Below are 21,707 nucleotides of genomic sequence, written 5' to 3'. Positions count from 1 at the left end.
ACTGCCCCCCCCCCGAAAATCACGAGTCATCACCGCATTCAAATTCTACGGGACCCGCTTTCCAAGTGGCACAATGGTATAAGGCACATTGCAGTGCTATAGGCGTCACTACAGGCCCGGGTTTGATCCCAAGCCGCGACCAGCCGCTCCAGGAGACCCATGTGGTGGCGCACAATTGGCCCAGCGTCGTCCGGTTTAGGGGAGGGTTTGGCCGGCTGGAATGTCCTTGTCCCATCGCTCACTAGTGACTCCTTGTAGCAGACCTGGTGCATGCACGCTGATTTCGGTCGCCAGGTGTACGGTGTTTCCTCCGACACATTGGTGCGGCTGGCTTCCTGGTTAAGTGAGCAGTGTGTCAAGAAGCAGTGCGGCTTGGCAGGGTTGTGTTTCGGAGGACGCACGGCTCTCGACCTTCGCCTCTCCCGAGTCCATATGGGAGTTGCAGCAATGGGACAAGACTGTAACTGCCAATTGGTTATCACGAAATTTGGGAGAAAATGGGGTAAAAATAAATAAATACATTTTAATTATAATTCCACGGGACCGTTTAGTCACGGTAACTAGGCTTCTCCAAGCTCTGATGCTGCTGATGGTCATTAGAAACATACCAAACTTGCTAACTGCCTGATATTCAGCCCTCTATTGTCCCTCTAAACACTCTGACATCAATGCAAATGTTTTCAAAATTCTAATCAAACACTTCATGAAAGAACATGAACTCGTGTTGAGCAACATTTCTATAGCATATGCAATTGCGTGAGACAACAGATTTTTGATGGCCTCTATTAAAAATAGGATCCCATCAGCTTTCTATAGGCTAGGCCTGCTATATTTATTTCTCAACTTTCCTAATATTAAGCACATTGCTTCTATTTACAACAGGAGTACAGCCTACCAGGCTGGCATGAAAATAAACCAGGGGAAAAGCGTCCTCAATTCACTATTTAAGTGCAGAGATGACATGTATTTTTTCCTGCTGCCCCTGTTTCGATACAGGTGCATGATAATGGTCCATTCTAAATCAAAACAAATGTCACACATATATTATTTAATATATGTAAAGACAAGATTAAATCAAGAATAGTCTGGTGGGGGACAATATTAGCCACTAATACACAATCACTTGTGAATGATATATGATCACTTGTGAATGATGCTCAGCTTGTCTGCAGTAAGGTAAGAAACAGCACATGCCTTTTTTGTGTGCTTGACAATCACCGGCTGCCAAGATTTCATGACCGCCCTAGTAGGGATCTGATTTGTTATCAAGAAGAAAACCTATTGATAATTGAATTACATGAAATACTGCAACAGTATTCAGGGGGAAACATATTATCTTCAACAGGCACGTTTTACAATGCACAATGCTAATGGTTTATTACTCAGTACTCCAGTAATGTTACTCTCAGTTATTCAGTATTTGTATTTACAATATTTGCATTGTTGAAGAGTAGGGCATACAATAATCACAGAAGATGCATAATTCATGTGTTTGTTTATTAAAGGTGTCATGGGATGTAATGGAAAGACACTGCAGTAACATTATATTAAGCAACATCCACGAGGTGCCATAAAATCACCATTATCATTTTATGTACATGTCTGCAGTCATAAAGCCATTCTGTGTTGAATGGGGGCTGTGTGTGAATTAATCATCTGATAGAAGTGGTGCTTTTGGCAGTTTAATATTAACAGCCATTCTCATCCATCTCTCTGTCATGGCCTGATGGCACTTAATGAAAATGTGTTGACTGTAATATTAAACCATGTGCTTTGAGGAACATTGCATATGAGTGGAGGCATCTCTTGTGTACTAAAATAATGAATTACTTGGTACAGAGAGCTGTTACACATAAATGTATGAGTCAAAGTGATCTAATTACCTTGAGTTAAGATTACAGATATGATGACTGTGAGGAGGACATTAAATAGAGTAAAATATAGCCTAGCAACTGTATTGTATTGTAACACTGTGACCCATTGCCTGTGTAGTTTGACAGAGGCACACTACATAAGACTGGCTATCTGAGTGTTACCAGGATGGCCCATTGACCTTATAGTCAGGGTGCAGATTAGTTAGTATTGATACCTCTCTCTGTGTTTCTGTCCCCCAAGGTTGAAAAAGGAGAATTTTGGCCCCCATGACTGGCACTCCATGCCAGTGTCGGGGTCTCAGACGTGGTTGGTGGTGCCGGGGCTGGAGCCCAGGACAGAATACCAGTTCAGCGTCCTGGCACAGAACAAGCTGGGCACAGGCCCTTTCAGCGAGGTCGTGACGGTTAACACAGTAGGTAAGTGGCACCAGCACCAGAACAGCTGCCTACACTAGACTGATACTGTATGCCTATCCAATAGATACAGTGCCATATTCAGACCCCTTGACTTTTTCCACATTTTGTTACGTTACAGCCTTATTCTAAAATAGATTCATATTTTTTTTTCTCAGCAATCTACACACAATACCCCATAATGACAAAGTGAAAACAGGTTTTTATAAATGTTTGCAAATTTATAAAAACTTAAAAACAGAAATACCTTATTGACATAAGTATTCAGACCCTTTGCTATGAGACTCGAAATTGAGCTCAGGTGCATCGCATTGCATTAAGCACAGCCATTACACTTGTAGTTCCCACCCAGTAGGGGCTCAAATAGACATTGTGCAGGGATATCTTGGGGTGGTAAATCAGAGTTTACCAATTGTTCTCTGAGATTTCTGCCCTGCGAGAATACGACCAAGGGAAGGTTCGAAAAAACACATTACCGATACTAGCCCCGGACCTTAGAATGTGCCAACGATTCCCTTAACCAAGCCATGAGGTCGAGGGAATTGTCTGTAGAGCTCTGAGACAGGATTGTGTTGAGGCACAGATTTAGGGAAGGGTGCCAAAACATTTTTGCAGCATTGAAGATCCCCAAGAACACAGTGGCCTCCATCATTCTTAAATGGAAGAAGTTTGGAACCACCAAGACTCTTCCAAGAGCTGTACGCCCGGCCAAACTGAGCAATCGGGAAGGGCCTTGGTCAGGAAGGTGACCAAGAGCCCGATGGTCACTCTGACAGAGCTCTAGAGTTCCTCTATGGAGATGGGAGAACCTTTCGGAAGGACAACCATCTCTGCAGCACTCCACCATTCAGGCCATTATGGTAGAGTGGCCAGATGTAACAAAATGTGGGAAAAGTCATTGGGTCTGAATACTTTCCGAAGCCACTGTACATAGAATAGATTCTTTGTAATGCATGTTTCTTTTTAGATGACTCTATAGCTTATGTTACGCCTTAACTTGAAGCACAACGGATTTGTATTTAGATGTTTGCACATCAGTGTGTCATGTTGATTCTGTAAGCTCACAATATAATTGACACCACTGCTCTCTAGTGCCAACTTGTAGAATGCAGTTTGTAATTGCTCTCACCATCTTCCATTTTTCTCTGATTGATCACATGTGAATGTACAGTATGGGTTTGTTATGACTGTTTGAATAGTATGAATTGGTTAACTTCCTTCTTTAACGGGTCTGTTCTCTTGACCCCTTAGTGTCTCCCCTGAGTACCCCTGAACCACAGGTGCTTCTTACTCCACCACGGTGCCTCACAGCCAATCGCACACAGCACGGCGTCCTGCTCACATGGCTCCCACCAGCCAATCACTCATCGCCTGTCGACCGCTACATCATGGAGTTCCGTCTCGGGGAGAGGTGGGAGGTCCTCGACGATCTGATCTCTGCCGCTGAGACTGAGCTGATGGCCAGGGACCTAGTCCAGGTAAAGGACCGTACATACCTCAATGTATAAACAATGCTGTCTGTTTATAGTGACAACTGCCGATGTGTAATGACTGTTCATTACAGTGTCATAAACTGTCAATAAGATAATAATGAACACTTTATGAATTACTAAATCATTTTAAGTGTATGTAAAGTGTTACCTCTATTATTTTGCAGATGGCAGTTGTTTTGGGGTAATGACACCTTTATTTTGAGACAGGGGTTATGCTGAGGTGAATTGGACTGTGGTTGTGTTATGTGTATGGAATGGACAGTGGAGGAGTGTGTTGTCTTGTGTCCCTGACAGGAGTCCTGGTATGAGTTCAGAGTCATGGCCGTCATGGACGACCTCATCAGTGAGAGCAGTAATGTGGTGGGAGTGTCAAGCACAGGTAAGTGTTACACCTAATATATTACACACCTCAATTCAGAATTAGATTAAGAGTATATTCAAATAATATTCCCAGATAGCTACAATGAAATAGAATATTTTCAAATGTGGCTAATATGTCACTCCATTAAATCCATTACTTCCATAAGATTGGTGAAGTTCATGATTTGAAGGTGAAGTCCATTTCCACCTCCCCATTTCTGAACCCCTGGGTACCTATTCCGCCTCAGATCCCTTCCCCCCTACGGAGGTGACTGAAGAGGGGTTGGCGCTGCCCGTGGTAGCGGGCGTTGTGGCAACCATCTGCTTTCTGGCGGCAGCAGTGCTCTTCAGTACTCTAGCAGCCTGCTTCGTCAACAAACAGCACCAACGCAAACTCAAACGCAAACCAGGTATGCTTGCATTACTTCTCACTTCTGTTTCATTTCTACTGTTCTTTCTCTGGTCTTGGCTGTAATCTCTAAATCTCTGTTTTGTCTCTTCTAAGACCCTCCCCTGTCTGTAACACACTTCAGGAAAAGCATTGACTCATCGTAAGTACTAAAAACAAAACCAGAGAGTTTAAAAAATAGGAGCCAACCTTTTGAGCTCATATGCCAATTCACAATGCAGTAGTCACTGGATTAAATTTAGATGCAACATCAACTCGTCTTTACCTGTTATAAGGGTTATTGTTATGGTCTCTGTTCGTTTCACTCCTGTTGAGTACCATCTGTCAGGGCAGGGTAGCTTTGCTAGGACATGAGTATAGTTTGAATGTAAACGATATATACAATGTATGTGAACATCCCTTCAAATTAGTGTATTAGGCTATTTCAGCCACACCCGTTGCTGACAGGTGTATAAAATGGAGCACACAGCCATGCAATCTCCATAGACAAACATTGACAGAATAGCTTTACTGAAGAGCTCAGTGACTTTCAACGTGGCACCGTCATATGATGCCACCTTTCCAAGAAGTCAGTTTATAAAATGTCTGTCCTGCTAGAGCTACCCCGGTCAACTGTAAGTGGAAACGTCTAGGAGCAGCAACGGCTCAGCTGCAAAGTGGTAGGCCACACAAGCTCACAGAACAGGACTGTCGAGTGCTGAAGAGCGTAGCACGTAAAAATCGTCTGTCTGCGGTTGCAACACTGACTACCGAGTTCCAAACTGCCTCTGAATGCAACGTCAGCACAATAATTGTTTGTCAGGAGCTTCATAAAATGGGTTTCCATGGCCGAGCAGCCGCACAAAAGCCTAAGATCACTATGCGCAATGCCAAGCGTCGGCTGGAGTGTTGTAAAGCTCGCTGCCATTGGATACTGGAGCAGTTGAAAGGCGTTCTCTGGAGTGTTGAATCACGTTTCACCATCTGGCAGTCCGTTGGACGAATCTGGGTTTGACGCTTGCCAGGAGAACACTACATGCCTGAATGCATAGTGCCAACTGTAAAGTTTGACAATTCATAATATGGGGCTGTTTTTCATGGTTTGGGCTAGGCCCCTTAGTTCCAGTGAAGGGAAATCTTAACGCTACAGTATACAATTACATTTTAGACGATTCTGTGCTTCCAACTTAGTGGCAACAGTTTGGGGAAGGCCCTTTCCTGTTTCAGCACGACAATGCCCCTGTGCACAAAGCGAGGTCCATACATAAATGTTTTGTCAAGATCGGTGTGGAAGAACTTGACTGGCCAGCACAGAGTCCTGACCTCAACCCCATCGAACACCTTTGGGATGAATTGGAACGCCGACTGCGAGCCAGGCCTAATCGCCCACATTAGTGCCCGACTTAATGCTCTTGTGGCTGAATGGAAGTAAGTTCCTGCAGCAATGTTCCAACATCTAGTGGAAAGCCTTCCCAGAATAGTGGAGGCTGTTATATTAATGCCCATGATATTGAAATGAGATGTTCGACGAGCAGGTGTCCACATACTTTTGGTCGTGTAGTGTATATTGTGTGTATGTCAAGGGTTTGGAGAGAGGTCTATGTTAAAAGGAATTGGATGTTTTAACTTCTTGGAATATCTAGATGGTCAAGTGAATGAAAATGGCATTATAGGAGACTTGGCAGGGACTTTTATATCAGACTAGTGAAGTCTGGTCCTCTTGTGATGCCATGATGGTCCCTCCTGTGTTGTGTGGAGGTTTGGCTTAGTTGACAGATGACCGTGGCCCATGCCGTTTGTGTGTCTCCCACCGCAGGCCTCCTCTCACCCCCTTGCCCGGGGTAGAGCCCTGTTGGGACGCGCCAGCCAGGAGCAGCTACATGCCCACACCAGCCAGGAGCAGCTACATGCCCCCACCAGCCAGCTCCCTGTGAGTGCTTAGCTGCTTACACCATGCCACAGTGTGTGTTGTGCTGCACTACGCTATGCTGGCTTGGCTGCATGGATAATAAATGCATTTTATAGATTTGATTTACTTAGTGCTCTGCTGGCCTAACTGCATGCACAGTATACTGTATATGCACCGTATAGGGATTTGTGTTTGCGTTGGCTCAGCTGCATGTACATGCACTATAGTTGACTGTGTAGTTTACAAATCAAATCAAAGTTTATTTGTCACGTGCGCCGAATAGAACAGGTGTAGACCTTACAGTGAAATGCTGCTCCTGGTGTGTGGCAAATAGACAAAAAGGCCTTGTTGGAAGTCATCTGTGTTTTTCTTATGCCATAAAAGCATTTGTCCTCAAGAAGACAAATGGCCCTCAGTTTTTGCCCAAGAGCGAGTAAAATAATATCTTTGAGACGGTTGTCATGGCTGCTTGGTAATGGTTCCTCTCTCATACTGTCGCCGTGGCTAAAGTCATTAGCTTCAATGCTAGCAGAATGCACTGGCTACTATCATAATGCAGGGGTGGAATACAAATAAAACAGGTGTATTTGCTTTGACATGGTGCCATGGCTTTGGATTTTCTCATCTGTCTAGCATAGTAGTGATGCATACTGTGGATAAATGCTATTTTACTGTGCACAATTAGGCAATTTATTAATTAATAACTGCTGTTTAAAGGGTTCATTATGAAGCCATCATGTTTGAGTGTCTGTCTCTGTGTTGGTTGTCTCTGACAGGCTGTCCTCTGGGAAGATCAGTCCAGAGAGCTCCCCTCCCGCCTCGCGGCCTCAGTCCCTGTCCTCAGATGGGGCCCACGGCCCTGGCCTGTACGTCAGGAGGCTGCCCAGCCCTCAGAGAGACAGGGACAAAGAGCTCTCCTTCTACAAGAAAACCAAGCGTGCTATAGCCAGCAAGAAGTACAGCGTGTCCAAGCACGAGGCAGAGGTCACCAGCCCCATCGAGCTGATCAGCCGCGGTCCCGACGGCCGTTTCAGCATGGCCAGCCCGCCATCATCCCACCGCCGCATCCAGGGCTTCCCGTTCGCTGAGGAGTCCGACATGTACCCCGAGTTCCGGCAGTCCGACGAGGAGAATGACTTTGACCCCGGGCCCCTGCCCCCGATCATGGCCACGCTCCGACCACAGCTCTCCCCAACATCCTCCAGTCTGGAGTCCACGCAGCCCCCCAACTACAGCCCCCGCCTCCACAGGCCCATGGAAGGTATGAGCTTTGTGGAGGGCAGTGGGCATCATGCTGCAGGGCAGGCCCCAGCCTCCCGCTACAGGGACTTTCCCCAGGTCCCCTTCTATGGGTATCTAGGCAGCCGCGGTGAATCGGGGATTCCGCCACCTTTTTACATGCCGGACATCAGTCCGCGTAGCTCCGCTCTGTCCTCCCCCCCAGGCACTGCTGACGGGGGGCCCTACGGTTATCCCTCCATCCCAGAGGAGAGGGAAGAGATGGAGCTCCATCATCAGTACACTTCCTCTGGCCATTCCCTACCACATACACACAGCCCTCCCCCACGCTCCCCTCGCTCACCTGACAGCTGGCAGCCTCACGAATTCCCCTTCCTGGGTCTGGAGGGGCCCCGCTTCATTTATCCACCTCATCATCCCTTACATCATCACCAGGACCTTCCCGACCCTCCACCGTACCCCCCTCTCCACTCTCTCCCCCCCAGCCGCCTGCACCTCCCCAGCCCTCGGCTCCTGCAGTTGGAGGTCCCCATGGCTCCACAGGGCAGAGACCAACCCCCAGGCCTTCCAGCTAGGCGCTTAGCTATGCAACAGGCCCAGAGTCTCGGCCAGCTCAGACACACATCCCATGGTGTGGGTGTACCAGTGTTGCCTTACCCTGACCCATCAGCCCGTGCAGGGAGCCCAAGCACAGCCCCTAGCAGCAGCCCCCAGTCCTGGCTCAGCCCAAGGTCAGGGCGTAGGACAGACCCCTCCCTGCCCCCGCTGGTCCTCCTACCCTCCCGCCTCTCCCCCCTCTCCCAGAGCCCCCTTAGCACCCAGCCAGGTTCCCCAGATATATTAGTCCGCCCACCACCCCACCCCAGCATCCTCCGCACCTCCCGCTCTCTGGAGATGCCTGAGATCACCCTGCACCCCCAAGCCACCGTCAGTTTCTCCCGAAGGTCCTCCCTGGCCTCCTCCCCCACCCAGGGCCAGCAGGGAAGCCGCAGGCCCAGCCCCAGTTACCGTCCCCACATGTCCTATGCTTCTACAGCAGCCAGTTACCCCTCCCAGTCCCCCTCTCCCCCCTTGGAGGGCAGGGATGTGTTCGGGCAGTGGCCGTCCCAGAGGAGAACAGAGGAGGAGATGCTGCCCTCAGAGCCCTCCCAGCTCCAGATATCCGCCTCAGGGTAGGTGACCTACACCGGTCCGGCAGGGACAGCAACGCACTGACTAACGAACACAACAAACTTCTCCAACCTGGGGACTCAATTCTAAATGTTTCCCCAGTTTATAGAATATTACTTAATGTACTACTTTTGGCATACCAATAATGAATATTTAGGCTTTATATGCAGAAAGCATGTATTTGAATTTGGCACACATTTGATCAGTCATAAACAAGTTATTTATTCAAATTTTGTCAATATACCCATTTGAATCAGGGCAAATGGGTAAAGTGTAGGTTTCACATTAAAAGTCCTGATCGACACATTTTGTCATTTAACCCTAGAACAAAGACACATCTGAAGATATTGATATTGATCTTTGAATTCTGTAATTATTATTATAAGATATTTTTGTTTTTCTCTGTATGGGAACTCATTCATTTTAGGAAGAAAAGGTGATTTGTAACTGCCATAGTTCACAGAAAATACTGTTTACTAAAGAAAATGGTGGCAGAAAACCTAACCAAATATTTTTTGTAAAACATTACAATTGCATTAAGGTGCCATCTGCAACAAAGGATTTCAGGTGGAAGACATATGGGAGCAAGTGCTTCACTAAATAATTAACTAGCATATACAATGTTTATTGATTGAAAATTCTGAATACTAGAGTAGTGAGATAATATTTATTCTTACATGTTTGTAAGTTTGATTTCCTTGTATTATTGCCCACCTATGACTTCTCATCAGAGTCTTTCCTGTTTTTTAACTGGTGGTAAATGATACTGTAGCTAAACTAAAAGATTACGATTTAGTGAGACCTACACTTTACATTTAAAGGTTGAGTTCCTTCTACCGCTCAAATGAAATATGAAATGTACAAGGTATCAAAATTATTTTCACGATATTCATCATCATAATTGGCCAGATAAGCTTTCTATTTCAGGAATGATTTTCACACATTTGAAGGCCAAAGCAGATTTTACTGCACCTCTGAGGTTTATGGCCAAACACCAATTTTTTTATAACCTGAGACCATTTGGACTACTTGATCATCTCTATTATTATATATTACACCAACATAGTCATACAGTACATGCTCTGCAGGACAATAAAATACATACAAGAGAGCAATATACCTGAGGCGCATATAAAATTCCCCTTTTGTCTGAATACCTACATGCTTCTCCCCTTCCCCCCTTCCCCCTCACACCCACCTCCTACCTTTCTGAATCCCAGGGAATGCCCGGTTAACGTAAGAGGCCGTGCTCTTTTTCCACCCCTTTACAATGTCGTGGTCATATGGGCAAGTATAGTGTAGGGCTGCTGGTTTGTACAGTGTGAGGGCTCAAGGGTCTTACCACATCTGTTTTTGATTGATCTCAGCTATCTGGGCAGCGTTGTTGTGAGCCGGTCCCCTACGCCGCAATAGGTAAGGGTCGGACCCATGTCTGAGAGGGGAGGCGTCAGCAGGGGAGGGCTCTTATCACTCTCTCCTTTAAAGGGGAATCGCTGACTTTGGGTTGAGCCTCTTTACTGGATTCAAGTTTGCTAGCTCTAATGCTAACTGCTAACATACAGGTTACATTTCCTACAGTTCTTTGGCACAACATGCCTGCTGTCACGCACAGTGATTAGGCTTGTGAGCAATATTAGGAGCTGTTTTGGACTGTGGAGCAGTATTTGAAATACAGGCACGGTTTCCCTGCACAAAAAAAAGCCTTGAATCAATAGAGGACCCAGATTACTGATAGACTGGAGTATTCCCCTTTAAAGTTTTGTTCCATGTGCAAAATGCCATGCATGCCTTCTCAAAATATCTATTTTTTGACTCAAACGAATAACAATATTTCTCAAGACTAAATTCTTCGTCACATTCGTCGTCTTAAGTGCTTTCGTTTCTGTCATGTGACTGTTTTTATTGGCCATTTCCTCTTCCTGTCATGTGACTGTTCTTTAACGGCCATTTCCTCTTCCTGCCATCTCCTCCCGTCAGCATGGTGAAGCCTCTGTACACAATGTTCATATTGATGAAAGTGTGATGTACAGTGTTCATGTTTTATGGAAATGTACTGTAGCTAACTCACTGTGGCCCCTGCACACAGTATTTGTGATTATGAAAATACTGCTGTATTTATCTAACGAGGAATGCTTTAATTCTCATATTTGTCTCCCTTTTCTGCTAAGGGCTCTCAATCTCTCTCTCTACAGTGGCACTATGAAGGACACCACCTCTAAAGCTTTGTGTTCCTACAGTATGCCTTTTGAAGCAATATGTTTTGGTAGAATCACTTGTCTTTACGTATCGTCGAGTCAGGTTTTGAAGCTGGTGTATTAATAAGTAATTTAATGGCAACAAACATAAATCTCATGAACCTGAACGTAAATGTTTGGTGTTGATGAGATTATTTTTGGGTCTTAGTATCATTATTTGCATCTTTCTATGATGGACTGCAAAACAAATGTATTCATTATGAGGTAAAAGTATATTTAAAAACAGATACCTTTCTGTTTAAGGCTCATCAACTTGCCTCAATTTGACATGGATTTAAAATGAGCCAATGATAGAGACTGCTCATCTTTAACCCTTAAAAATATGTTCAGTATTAGGCAGAGTTTGAATGATATGTCACTCATAAAATGAAAATAATCCACATAGAGCTATCAAAAGAGGAGAATCCTCTTTGTTGCCCCACTCAACAAAAAAAATGTAGATTCTCACTGTAGAGAAAGATGAGCAACTCAGTAACTATAAAAACTGGAGCCTTTCTTCTGAAAAGTGTTATTACAAATACAGTATAGAGATTATTTTCATTTTATGGGTATCTGAAAGTGACAAAATATTGACATATTCCTTCATAATTTTTTTGAGAATTAACCCTGTTCATCCTATAGTATCTTATTGATTCCTCACAATCTGAAGCCAATGAATTTCTCACCAAATCATCAGTTTATTTATGGTTCAATATTACAGAGCCTTTCGGAATCAATGTCCTCCTGACTCCCCATCTAACTTATCACTGAGAGGATAGCGCCCCCCGGTGGTGAGTTAATGTAAAGCATGTGCATTGTGCCTGTCTCCTCCTCTTTCTAGGGAACCTCTAGGTGCGTCTAGTGATCCTGCTGGGTCTGAGAGCTTACAGTCACTGCTACACCACTGTATTACTAAAGCCAAGAGAGTGGCTGCCAACACCAATAACAACTCCACTTCCAGGAGAAGAACAGGTCAGTCTCTGAACTAAAGAATATGCCACAGGCAGCCACACAACTGTTAGAAGAACAAAAAACAACAGCATTTAATGAGTTCCTTGTAGCCTGGTCTCAAATGTGTTTGTGATGTAAAGCCAAATCCTATCGTTATCATGTCTATGTAACGACCATAGTTGTTAGCTTTACAACACTTAGACGAGTCTGGGACCATACTAAATGCCTCAATGTTGTTTCCTCAATAACACTGCATCTCCATCCCTAGGTGTGTCTCCCTCTCAGACCCAGCAGCAATCCCAGACTACCCCGGCTCACAGAGAAGATCTCTACCTCCACAGGAAGAGGAAAAGGCAGAACAGGAAGAACCCATATCTCTTTTTAACCTCCTTCCTACACCGCAGCAGACGCTCTGAGGAGGACCAGGCGGCCATCCTGGCCAGTACAGACTCAGACGGGCCCAACTACAGGACTCCCCACTGACCACTGACCAGTATGTCCACTACTGTCACTCACAGACAGATCAAGCCATGGGAGGCAACTACATTGACCCGCCAACCTAGATCTCTCTATAACTCCCATACAGAAATTATGATAATCATGTGATTAATTCCATTCAGCTTTTGGCAGTGGGTAACCTGTCTCTAGCGTTTTCCAAATCATTTAGAGACAAAATAAAGATGTTTTCCGTGTCTCCCTGAGGATAATGTTGTTAGGGTCACCAGATAAAACATCTGTAATGTAAATACATCAAATAATGAAAAGGGGGACAATATCTCCTATTGTAGTAAAATGCATTGATCTAAAGAATTCACAACACCTTAAAAGTCCCTGGTCATGGAGGAGTCTATCTGAGGTGTTACAGTGACACAGTGGACTAAACCTGGTGTGTTCCCTAGACAAGGACCTCAGCCTACCTTTCCTACAATTCAAATAGTGTCAGTATCTAACACAGGGTACTTATTGCAAAATATACCTCAGAGTAAGTGCAGAATTGCTGTAATTCTATTGGACTATATGTATTTTACATTATTTTTCAAATGAAATGTATGAAAGAAATGGTATATAATATCATTCACTTCACACATGAATTGGATGCTGTGGCCTGAAGTCTGATTTTCATCCGCTTTTAATATCGAGCCCAATCTGCATATTTTGCTTAATCCCAAAAGAATATAATCCAATACAATGGTATGTGGTATGATATTGGTATATTTCAAATCACTAAAAGACATGTCCTCACTCTCTTGCATTTAACCATGTGATCAAATCCAGTAAAGGTGAGCCCATGTTCTTCTTGCTAAGACATACAGTAACTTTGTGTTCAAGAGGCCAAATGTACACTTGATAGGGTGAGGACAGAAAAGGGGTGAGAAAATGTGATAAATGTGTATACAGTGTTTTTCATTAATATGGAGGAAACCTCCAGTCTATTGTGGAGTATGGCACATCTCTAGGTGCCTTGTTCGCCTTTTCTCTCTTGTTTTTGAAAAGTGAATTAACTGCCTTTTCCTTCACCTTCACGCATTCTCTCTCTCTGTTGGGACTCATTATAAGCTCCAGTCTGACCTGTGGACTGACTCTACTTTTTCTGCCAAGGACACCTAGCTGTGAGTAAGGGGCACTGAAGGTGTATTACTCTGATTCTTTTTTTAATCTTGACTGTGTATATTCTACTAATAGAACAGACCTATAATAACAATTAGTGATGATGATGACCGTGTTAATAATTTCAGGTTTAAAATTGTGGTAATGCTATAACATAGATATTTAAAAAAAGATCACAATTTAATCAACATTTAAATGTAAAAGGTACAGAAGTAGTTATTATGCAGAAAGTGAAACTTGCCACTGATGTTCATATTTCAAAACAGCTGTAATACTGAATACTGTATTGAAAGAACTGATTGCTGTTTATTAGGTGATTTTAACAAGTGGGCTTGTTAGATGACAAGTGACAACATTTGGCTTAGATTAACTAAACTCAAAAGGTGGGGTGGCTGTCTCGACTCTCAACTGTTTATCTCTAGCAACGGTATAATATTACCTGCTAGCTATTTCTCTGTATGTTTATTCATTTTAACACTAACCGATAATGAATGTATGTTTTGCTGTACAGGAAGTGACTGTCCTGATGTCATAGTACAACGGATGACCTGTCGCATGTGGTGGTATTAAGTTTAGGTTTAATTGGCTAGTTGGCACAATAGTTTGATTTGATTTATCACACAAGGTTATCTGGTTAACCAAGGATGGGTTCAACCACTCTTGGTTGAATTCTTTCCTTTACACTGATGGTTAATGTTATCATTTTCTTCTCACCCTGTAGACTAGACCTATTAGAGAGCTTTACACTTACACACTTACAAGATGAATCACTGGAAGACATTGACATTTTAAACCAGTTGTCTGATTTGGAGTCACTTTTATCTCTACTGATAGCAATTCAGGAGTGGAACTAGACATAAGAACTCTTTGAATGTATGTTAATTGAACCCCTCTCTGCTTGCTATAGAATATAAATCAGTGATCAAAACATCAACTTTATCTGCCCTCTTCACTCACTTTCCAACATATTTTTTTTTTAAATTGGTGAGATAGTGACAATTTTGAGGAATGAAGTTATTTGAAATTGATACATCAACGTGCATATTCCAAGAACTGGTTATATGTAAGATACGGGGAAAATCTATATTCATAATGTATACATGGTGTGTACTGTATTTGGGAAGATGAAACAGAAAGATTTTTTTGTTCAAAATGCTTGAGGATAAAAATAGAGAGACAGATTTAAAGCAAGTTAATATTAGATGTGATGAAAGTATTTGCTTTGAGGCTTTAAGTGGACAATATTTATCAAACATCTTAAGGTGCTTCGTTTGTCATGTTTTCGGAGACATTATTTTACGTTTATGAAAAAGTAAATGTTAGCACAGAACAAATGTTTTATTGTCATGTGGGCCTGTTGGCTGCACAAGTTCAGTAGTATTTCTTCTGTTGTATAGTATGTGAATGAATACCAATTTGAAAAGCATCAACGTGTCGTTGCTAGACTAAACCTTATCTGAAACAGATTTTTTTTTCTTCACAAGCACACCGGTAGATTCACTCATGATCACTTGCCTCCAGATGTCCAAAGTAACAAAGAAACAAAAGAGAGCCACAAACAATCTAATAGTTATGGGGTACTGTATGTGCTGCAACTGAAGTCGTGTTTACATTAGCTAGAGATGACGTACGTGCTACTAGGACGTAGTTGCTTTCAACATTATGACTTGGTGCTATGTTTAACTCTGTGGTGCTGTAGATCAGAGCCCTATTCTCTTGAAGTCCTCTGTGTTTTACCAACTCAACTAGTTCCATCGTTGTAAGTCCTATTAATAAACTAGTGTGATTGGCAATGAGCAAATTGTATTGATTGTGGAATCAGATAGTGGCAATAGATAGTGTGGTAACATTCAAAAAATAAATCAAAGAGACTTAGAATAATGTAGCAATGGAACAATAGTTAGTTTCCGTCTCTGTTCCAGCCTCTGTCTGTGCTTCCAGGGTACCCTCTCCAGAGTGTTTTACTTGTGTTGAAGGGGAGGTATAATACCCAGATTAGATGGGGAAACCTACTTGATGTGAAGTTATTTATCAGTACTTTTGATCAGTATTAAATATGTAACAGCAGACAGGGGAGGGAATCTGAGCCCATGGTCAGGGCATGAGAAGGTCGTTCTACACTACACACTTCCTACAGGTCAAAACTATTTTTAATGGACAGCACTGTTTTCAAGCACACAACTGCAGGGGCATAACCTTCTTATGTGATTTCTCTCCACTGGTTTCACAAAGTCTCCTATTGGGGGACAGTATTGTACAGTATAGCCAATAAGAGTATTCATCAAACAGCGTTTGTATTTAAGCTGATTCTTCTCGTATGTTTTGGTAAAGGTATTGCTGACACATTCTTCATATAGACTTTTACTAATGTATGTAGTCTTCCGGGCTCTCTTGCTTTTTCAACAACAAAAATACATACAGTATGTAAGAGGGCTGCTTTGGAGGTACAGATGTAGGATCTTAATTTGAGCCAATTTGCTACAGCAGGAAAATAAACCTGCAGCAAAAGAAAATGTGAATTATTATAGTGATTATAATTAATGGACGTTTTTGTAGGGGCTGATATATTTTTCTTAAGGGAAAATCAAGACTGAAATGTCAAAGTGGAAATTACAAACTTCAGAAGCCTTTTTAAACCTCAAATACACTACAAGTGTGAAATATCATGCATTGCAGGAAAGTTCTCCTGCAACAGGGCGATCAAATTAAGATCCTGTACTCTTAGATCAACTTTAATTTTGTGTTTTTCTGCTTAAAGGCTTTTAGTGCATAAGTAGGAGCTGGTATGATTATACTTAGAGCAAATTTGATTTAACTATATTTATCTTGCATGTAGAGAGAATACAAAAGAGCCTATTCAGAAATCAGTCATAAACTTTCAACCTGGTTGTGATCAGACAGAAAATGGAATATGTAGTATTTTCTATGTTCTCTGTTTTTCCATGTGTACCAGCACTGAGGAAATAGAATGTATTATTACTGTACAATAAGTGCTACATCTTTGACTGTTTTAACTAATGCTCCTCATCCTCAAGCCAGTAGTGCTTAAAGGAAGAATATGTAGTCATGTCATAGCATATTTTCATCCATTGAGGCATGTGCGTGTGCTGTACATCACGTTTACATTCTATATTTTATGTTGACATCTTCTGTGCATAATCTGTTTCAATATGCCTTTTTCAACTGAAACAATTGATCTATATCAGACTGTTCATATGTAAATATTCCAAAGCAAAAACATGAAACATATTTGACTTTTTGTCTATTTTACAATGATAACCTGCGGATCATTTGGAGCTTCATCATTCAGTTATGTTTGATTGACATCAGGAATTATTTTACACTTAACTTTTATGTGAGCAATTAACTCATCTACTGTATGGTGCTGTACCAAAGCCTTATGTAAAATACTAGTCTGTGTTGATTTTCTCTTTTGCCACTGTTGTCCAGGGAATTCAGTATTGTCTGGGATCATGTGTTGCTCACTTCATGTTCAACTGCCATGGAACTTCTTCTTCAAGCTAAACCCTGAAGAAAAAGCATAAACGCACTGGCTTAATACCACCAGTGGCTTCTAGAGAATAGGTGACAAAGGCTTATGACCTGTGGCATAGGCTCAAGACAAAGTGGCATACGTTTATTAAAAAAGGCATTGGCAAATTTGTTGTATCATTGGCTCATGAGCGGTTTGACGTAGACATACAGCATGTTCTATGATGATCCACGGCATGCCAATAATAAGTGGAAAGCAGCGTTGCGTTCATGTCCATCATGTGTCAATTTCCAACGCTTAGTCCAATGTAATATTTTCCTCTTCAATTTTTGTATTTTGATATAATAAAAATCTAAAACCTGCTTATGTATGTGCTTGTGTTATTTTTCTATCAACAAACTAAAATGGAACTTCTGTCTGAACTGTAGAGGTGTAGTTTCAACTACTTGACACAAGGTGTGAGTGTTGCATTGCGAGCCAGACACCATGATTGGGGGCTAGATAATTTAATCGGGTCTGGAAAAGTATTTATTTAGAGTACTTCTATATATTATCGTAAAGCTATCTAGTCAGATTCATACAGTTCATACAATTGGTATATAGTGGGTTATAGAAAAGTCTGACCATACAAAGTACTGTAGGCATATATGAAATTAAGTTGATGTTAAGTTGAAATCACTTCCACAAATTGCTAAGAGGGATTCTTTCCACTTACAGTATATAACAATAAAGTCGTGTTCAACTACAATGTGAAACCTGGCACATCAGTCATGAGTCTAGTGTTAAGATAACTCCACCACCCAATGACTAAACTGGGAATGAGGTATGTCATCACAACACATTGGCCTTTGCACTCATGTTCAAATTCCTCTCTGGCTTGGCAAAAACAAATCCCTTTCTGTCTGCATATACGCTGAGTATACCAAACATTAGAAACACCTTCCTAATATTGAGTTTTGTTTGCCTTAATTAATCTGCATGGACTCTACAAGGTGTCGAAAGCGTTCCACAGGGATGCTGGCCCATGTTGAAACCATGTTGGCTGGATGTCCTTTGGGTGGTGGACCATTCTTGATGCACACGGGAAACTGTTGAGCATGAAAAACCCAGCAACATCGGGCACCTACTACCATACCCTGTTCAAAGGAACTTACATGTTTTTCTTCTTGCATTCACCCTCTGAATGGCACGCATACACAATCCATGTCTCAATAGTCTTAAGGCTTTACAATCCTTTGACCATCATCTACACAGATTGAAGTGGATTTAAAAGGTTACATCAATAATGGATCATAGCTTTCACCTGGTCAGTCTATGTGATGGAAAGAGCAGGTCTTTTGAACTTTTTGTCTACTTAGTGTAGCGTAAACATACAAGTCAAGTGCCTCAGGTAAAAGACGTTTGGTCTCTTAGGCCTTATTGTTGATAGTAGGTACACACAGATGATGTCATTAGTATATAATCTGTGTTGAGTGTGTTGTTTATCTTATTTTACCAGGTAAATTGAGAATTTATGTTTGTAAATGAATTATATACTGAGCTTATAGACATCACTGATCACTGACAAGTTCATATACAGTACATGTAGTTTATTCATACTGAAATCAGCACATTGATAGGTTATTTGTCCTGTCAAATTATCAATGTCATAAAACAAATACAATTCATATCAAATGTTATTCGTCACATTCACACTTTACAGCAGGTATAAAAGGTGCAATGAAATGCTTATGTGCTAGCTCCCTCAACAACGCAGTACATTCATCAATGTCAATAACAACAATAAAAGAGTCAAGTCAGAAATAGCAAGAATAGAAAAAAAAAGCTAGTATGCATAGTAAAAATGGACTGTATTTACTAATATGAAGTGGGTAGTGGCATGTAGTAGAACAGATATGTGTTTGTGTTTATGCAGCCTGGTCTCAGAGTAGACAGAGTAAATCAGTGATGCCAAATTAGTATTATTAGGTATGTTTGGTATGGTTACATGAGACAGATGGTTACTTAATTGTAAGGCAAAAACAAAAGTAGAGTGAATGGGGTGGATGGGTAGGCGTATAACGTGAACGTCTAGCAACAAAAAGGTTCCATGTTTGAATATCATCATGGAAATTTTTTGCTAATTAGAAACTACTTACTACTTTTTAGCTACTTTTCAGCTACTTAACATGCTAATTAACCCTTCCCCTAACCCCTAACCTTGACCCTTTAACCAAATTCCTAACCCTAACCCCTAACCTAGCTAACTTTAGCCACCTAGCTAATGTTAGCATTATCCACCTAGCCAACGTTAGACATGCCAAATTGGAATTCGTAACATATCATATAATTGCACATTTTAATAAATCAAATCAAATTGTATTGGTGACATAGACGTGTTTAGCAGATGTTATTGTGGGTGTAGCGAAACGCTTGTGTTTCTAGCTCCAACAGTGCAGTAACATCTAACAAGTAATATCTAACAATTTCACAACAATGGTAGGAACTTGAAGCTTTCCACCTTCTCCACTGCGGTCCCGTCGATGTGGGTAGGGGGGAGCTCCCTCTGCTGTTACCTGAAATCCCTAATCAGCTCCTTTGTTTTGTTGACGTTGACTGAGAGGTTATTTTCCTGGCACCACACTCCCAGAGCCCTCACCTCCTCCCTGTAGGCTGTCTCATCATTGTTGGTAATCAGTTCTACTACTGTTGTGTTGTCTGCAAACTTGATGATTGAGTTGGAGGCATGAGTGGCCATGTAGTCATGGGTGAACAAGGAGTACAGGAGAGGGCTGAGCACGCACCATTGTGGTTCTCCTGTGTTGAGGATCAGCGACGTGGAGGTGTTGTTTCCTACCTTCACCACCTGGGGGTGGCCCATCAGGAAGTCCAGGACCAAGTTGCACAGGGCGGAGTTCAGACCCAGGGACCCAAGCTTAATGATGAGTTTGGAGGGTACTATGGTGTTGAATGCTGAACTATAGTCAATGAACAGCATTCTTACATAGGTATTCCTCTTGTCCAGATGGGATAGGGCAGTGTGCAGTGCAATGGTGATTGCATCGTCAGATCTAAATCAAATTCACATCAAATCAAATCAAATTTTATTTGTCACACACACATGGTTAGCAGATGTTAATGCGAGTGTTGCGAAATGCTTGTGCTTCTAGTTCCGACAATGCAGTAATAACCAACAAGTAATCTAACTAACAATACCAAACCTACTGTCTTATACACAGTGTAAGGGGATAAAGAATATGTACATAAGGATATATGAATGAGTGATGGTACAGAGCGGCATAGGCAAGATACAGTAGATGGTATCGAGTACAGTATATACATGAGGTGAGTATGTAAACAAAGTGGCATAGTTAAAGTGGCTAGTGATACATGTATTACATAAGGATGCAGTCGATGATATAGAGTACAGTATATACGTATGCATATGAGATGAATAATGTAGGGTAAGTAACATTATATAAGGTAGCATTGTTTAAAGTGGCTAGTGATATATTCACATAATTTCCCATCAATTCCCATTATTAAAGTGGCTGGAGTTGAGTCAGTGTCAGTGTCAGTGTGTTGGCAGCAGCCACTCAATGTTAGTGGTGGCTGTTTAACAGTCTGATGGCCTTGAGATAGAAGCTGTTTTTCAGTCTCTCGGTCCCAGCTTTGATGCACCTGTACTGACCTCGCCTTCTGGATGATAGCGGGGTGAACAGGCAGTGGCTCGGGTGGTTGATGTCCTTGATGATCTTTATGGCCTTCCTGTAACATCGGGTGGTGTAGGTGTCCTGGAGGGCAGGTAGTTTGCCCCCGGTGATGCGTTGTGCAGACCTCACTACCCTCTGGAGAGACTTACGGTTGTGGGCGGAGCAGTTGCCGTACCAGGCGGTGATACAGCCCGCCAGGATGCTCTCGATTGTGCATCTGTAGAAGTTTGTGAGTGCTTTTGGTGACAAACCAAATTTCTTCAGCCTCCTGAGGTTGAAGAGGCGCTGCTGCGCCTTCTTCACGATGCTGTCTGTGTGAGTGGACCAATTCAGTTTGTCTGTGATGTGTATGCCGAGGAACTTAAAACTTGCTACCCTCTCCACTACTGTTCCATCGATGTGGATAGGGGGGTGTTCCCTCTGCTGTTTCCTGAAGTCCACAATCATCTCCTTAGTTTTGTTGACGTTGAGTGTGAGGTTATTTTCCTGACACCACACTCCGAGGGCCCTCACCTCCTCCCTGTAGGCTGTCTCGTCGTTGTTGGTGATCAAGCCAACTACTGTTGTGTCGTCTGCAAACTTGATGATTGAGTTGGAGGCGTGCGTGGCCACGCAGTCGTGGGTGAACAGGGAGTACAGGAGAGGGCTCAGAACGCACCCTTGTGGGGCCCCAGTGTGGAGGATCAGCAGGGTGGAGATGTTGTTGCCTACCCTCACCACCTGGGGGCGGCCCGTCAGGAAGTCCAGTACCCAGTTGCACAGGGCGGGGTCGAGACCCAGGGTCTCGAGCTTGATGACGAGCTTGGAGGGTATCATGGTGTTGAATGCCGAGCTGTAGTCGATGAACAGCATTCTCACATAGGTATTCCTATTGGGGTGGTA

The 21,707-nt window shown here is 42.7% G+C and overlaps 1 protein-coding gene across 3 annotated transcripts in view; it reads left to right on the top strand.

The window, feature by feature from the left end:
- The window catches only part of igsf9ba (immunoglobulin superfamily, member 9Ba), a 73,985-nt gene extending 56,490 nt beyond the window's left edge, over positions 1-17,495 (top strand). Inside the window, exons 13-21 of one of the 3 annotated variants that reach the window (XM_021588046.2) lie at positions 2,116-2,291; positions 3,540-3,766; positions 4,076-4,160; positions 4,390-4,551; positions 4,647-4,692; positions 6,346-6,459; positions 7,215-8,849; positions 11,923-12,053; positions 12,301-17,495. In XM_021588046.2, coding sequence (XP_021443721.1) covers positions 2,116-2,291; positions 3,540-3,766; positions 4,076-4,160; positions 4,390-4,551; positions 4,647-4,692; positions 6,346-6,459; positions 7,215-8,849; positions 11,923-12,053; positions 12,301-12,515 — 2,791 coding nt within the window. In that variant the 3' untranslated portion in view covers positions 12,516-17,495. Of the gene's footprint in view, positions 1-2,115; positions 2,292-3,539; positions 3,767-4,075; positions 4,161-4,389; positions 4,552-4,646; positions 4,693-6,345; positions 6,460-7,214; positions 8,850-10,214; positions 10,261-11,922; positions 12,054-12,300 lie in introns of those variants that run through there. The other 2 variants (XM_021588049.2, XM_021588048.2) reach the window with 2 other exon arrangements.
- Positions 17,496-21,707: the final 4,212 nt, after the last annotated feature.

This window comes from Oncorhynchus mykiss, chromosome 27 (assembly GCF_013265735.2).
Source record: "Oncorhynchus mykiss isolate Arlee chromosome 27, USDA_OmykA_1.1, whole genome shotgun sequence".
NCBI lineage: Eukaryota > Metazoa > Chordata > Actinopteri > Salmoniformes > Salmonidae > Oncorhynchus > Oncorhynchus mykiss.
This window is presented reverse-complemented; position numbering and strand designations above follow the sequence as displayed.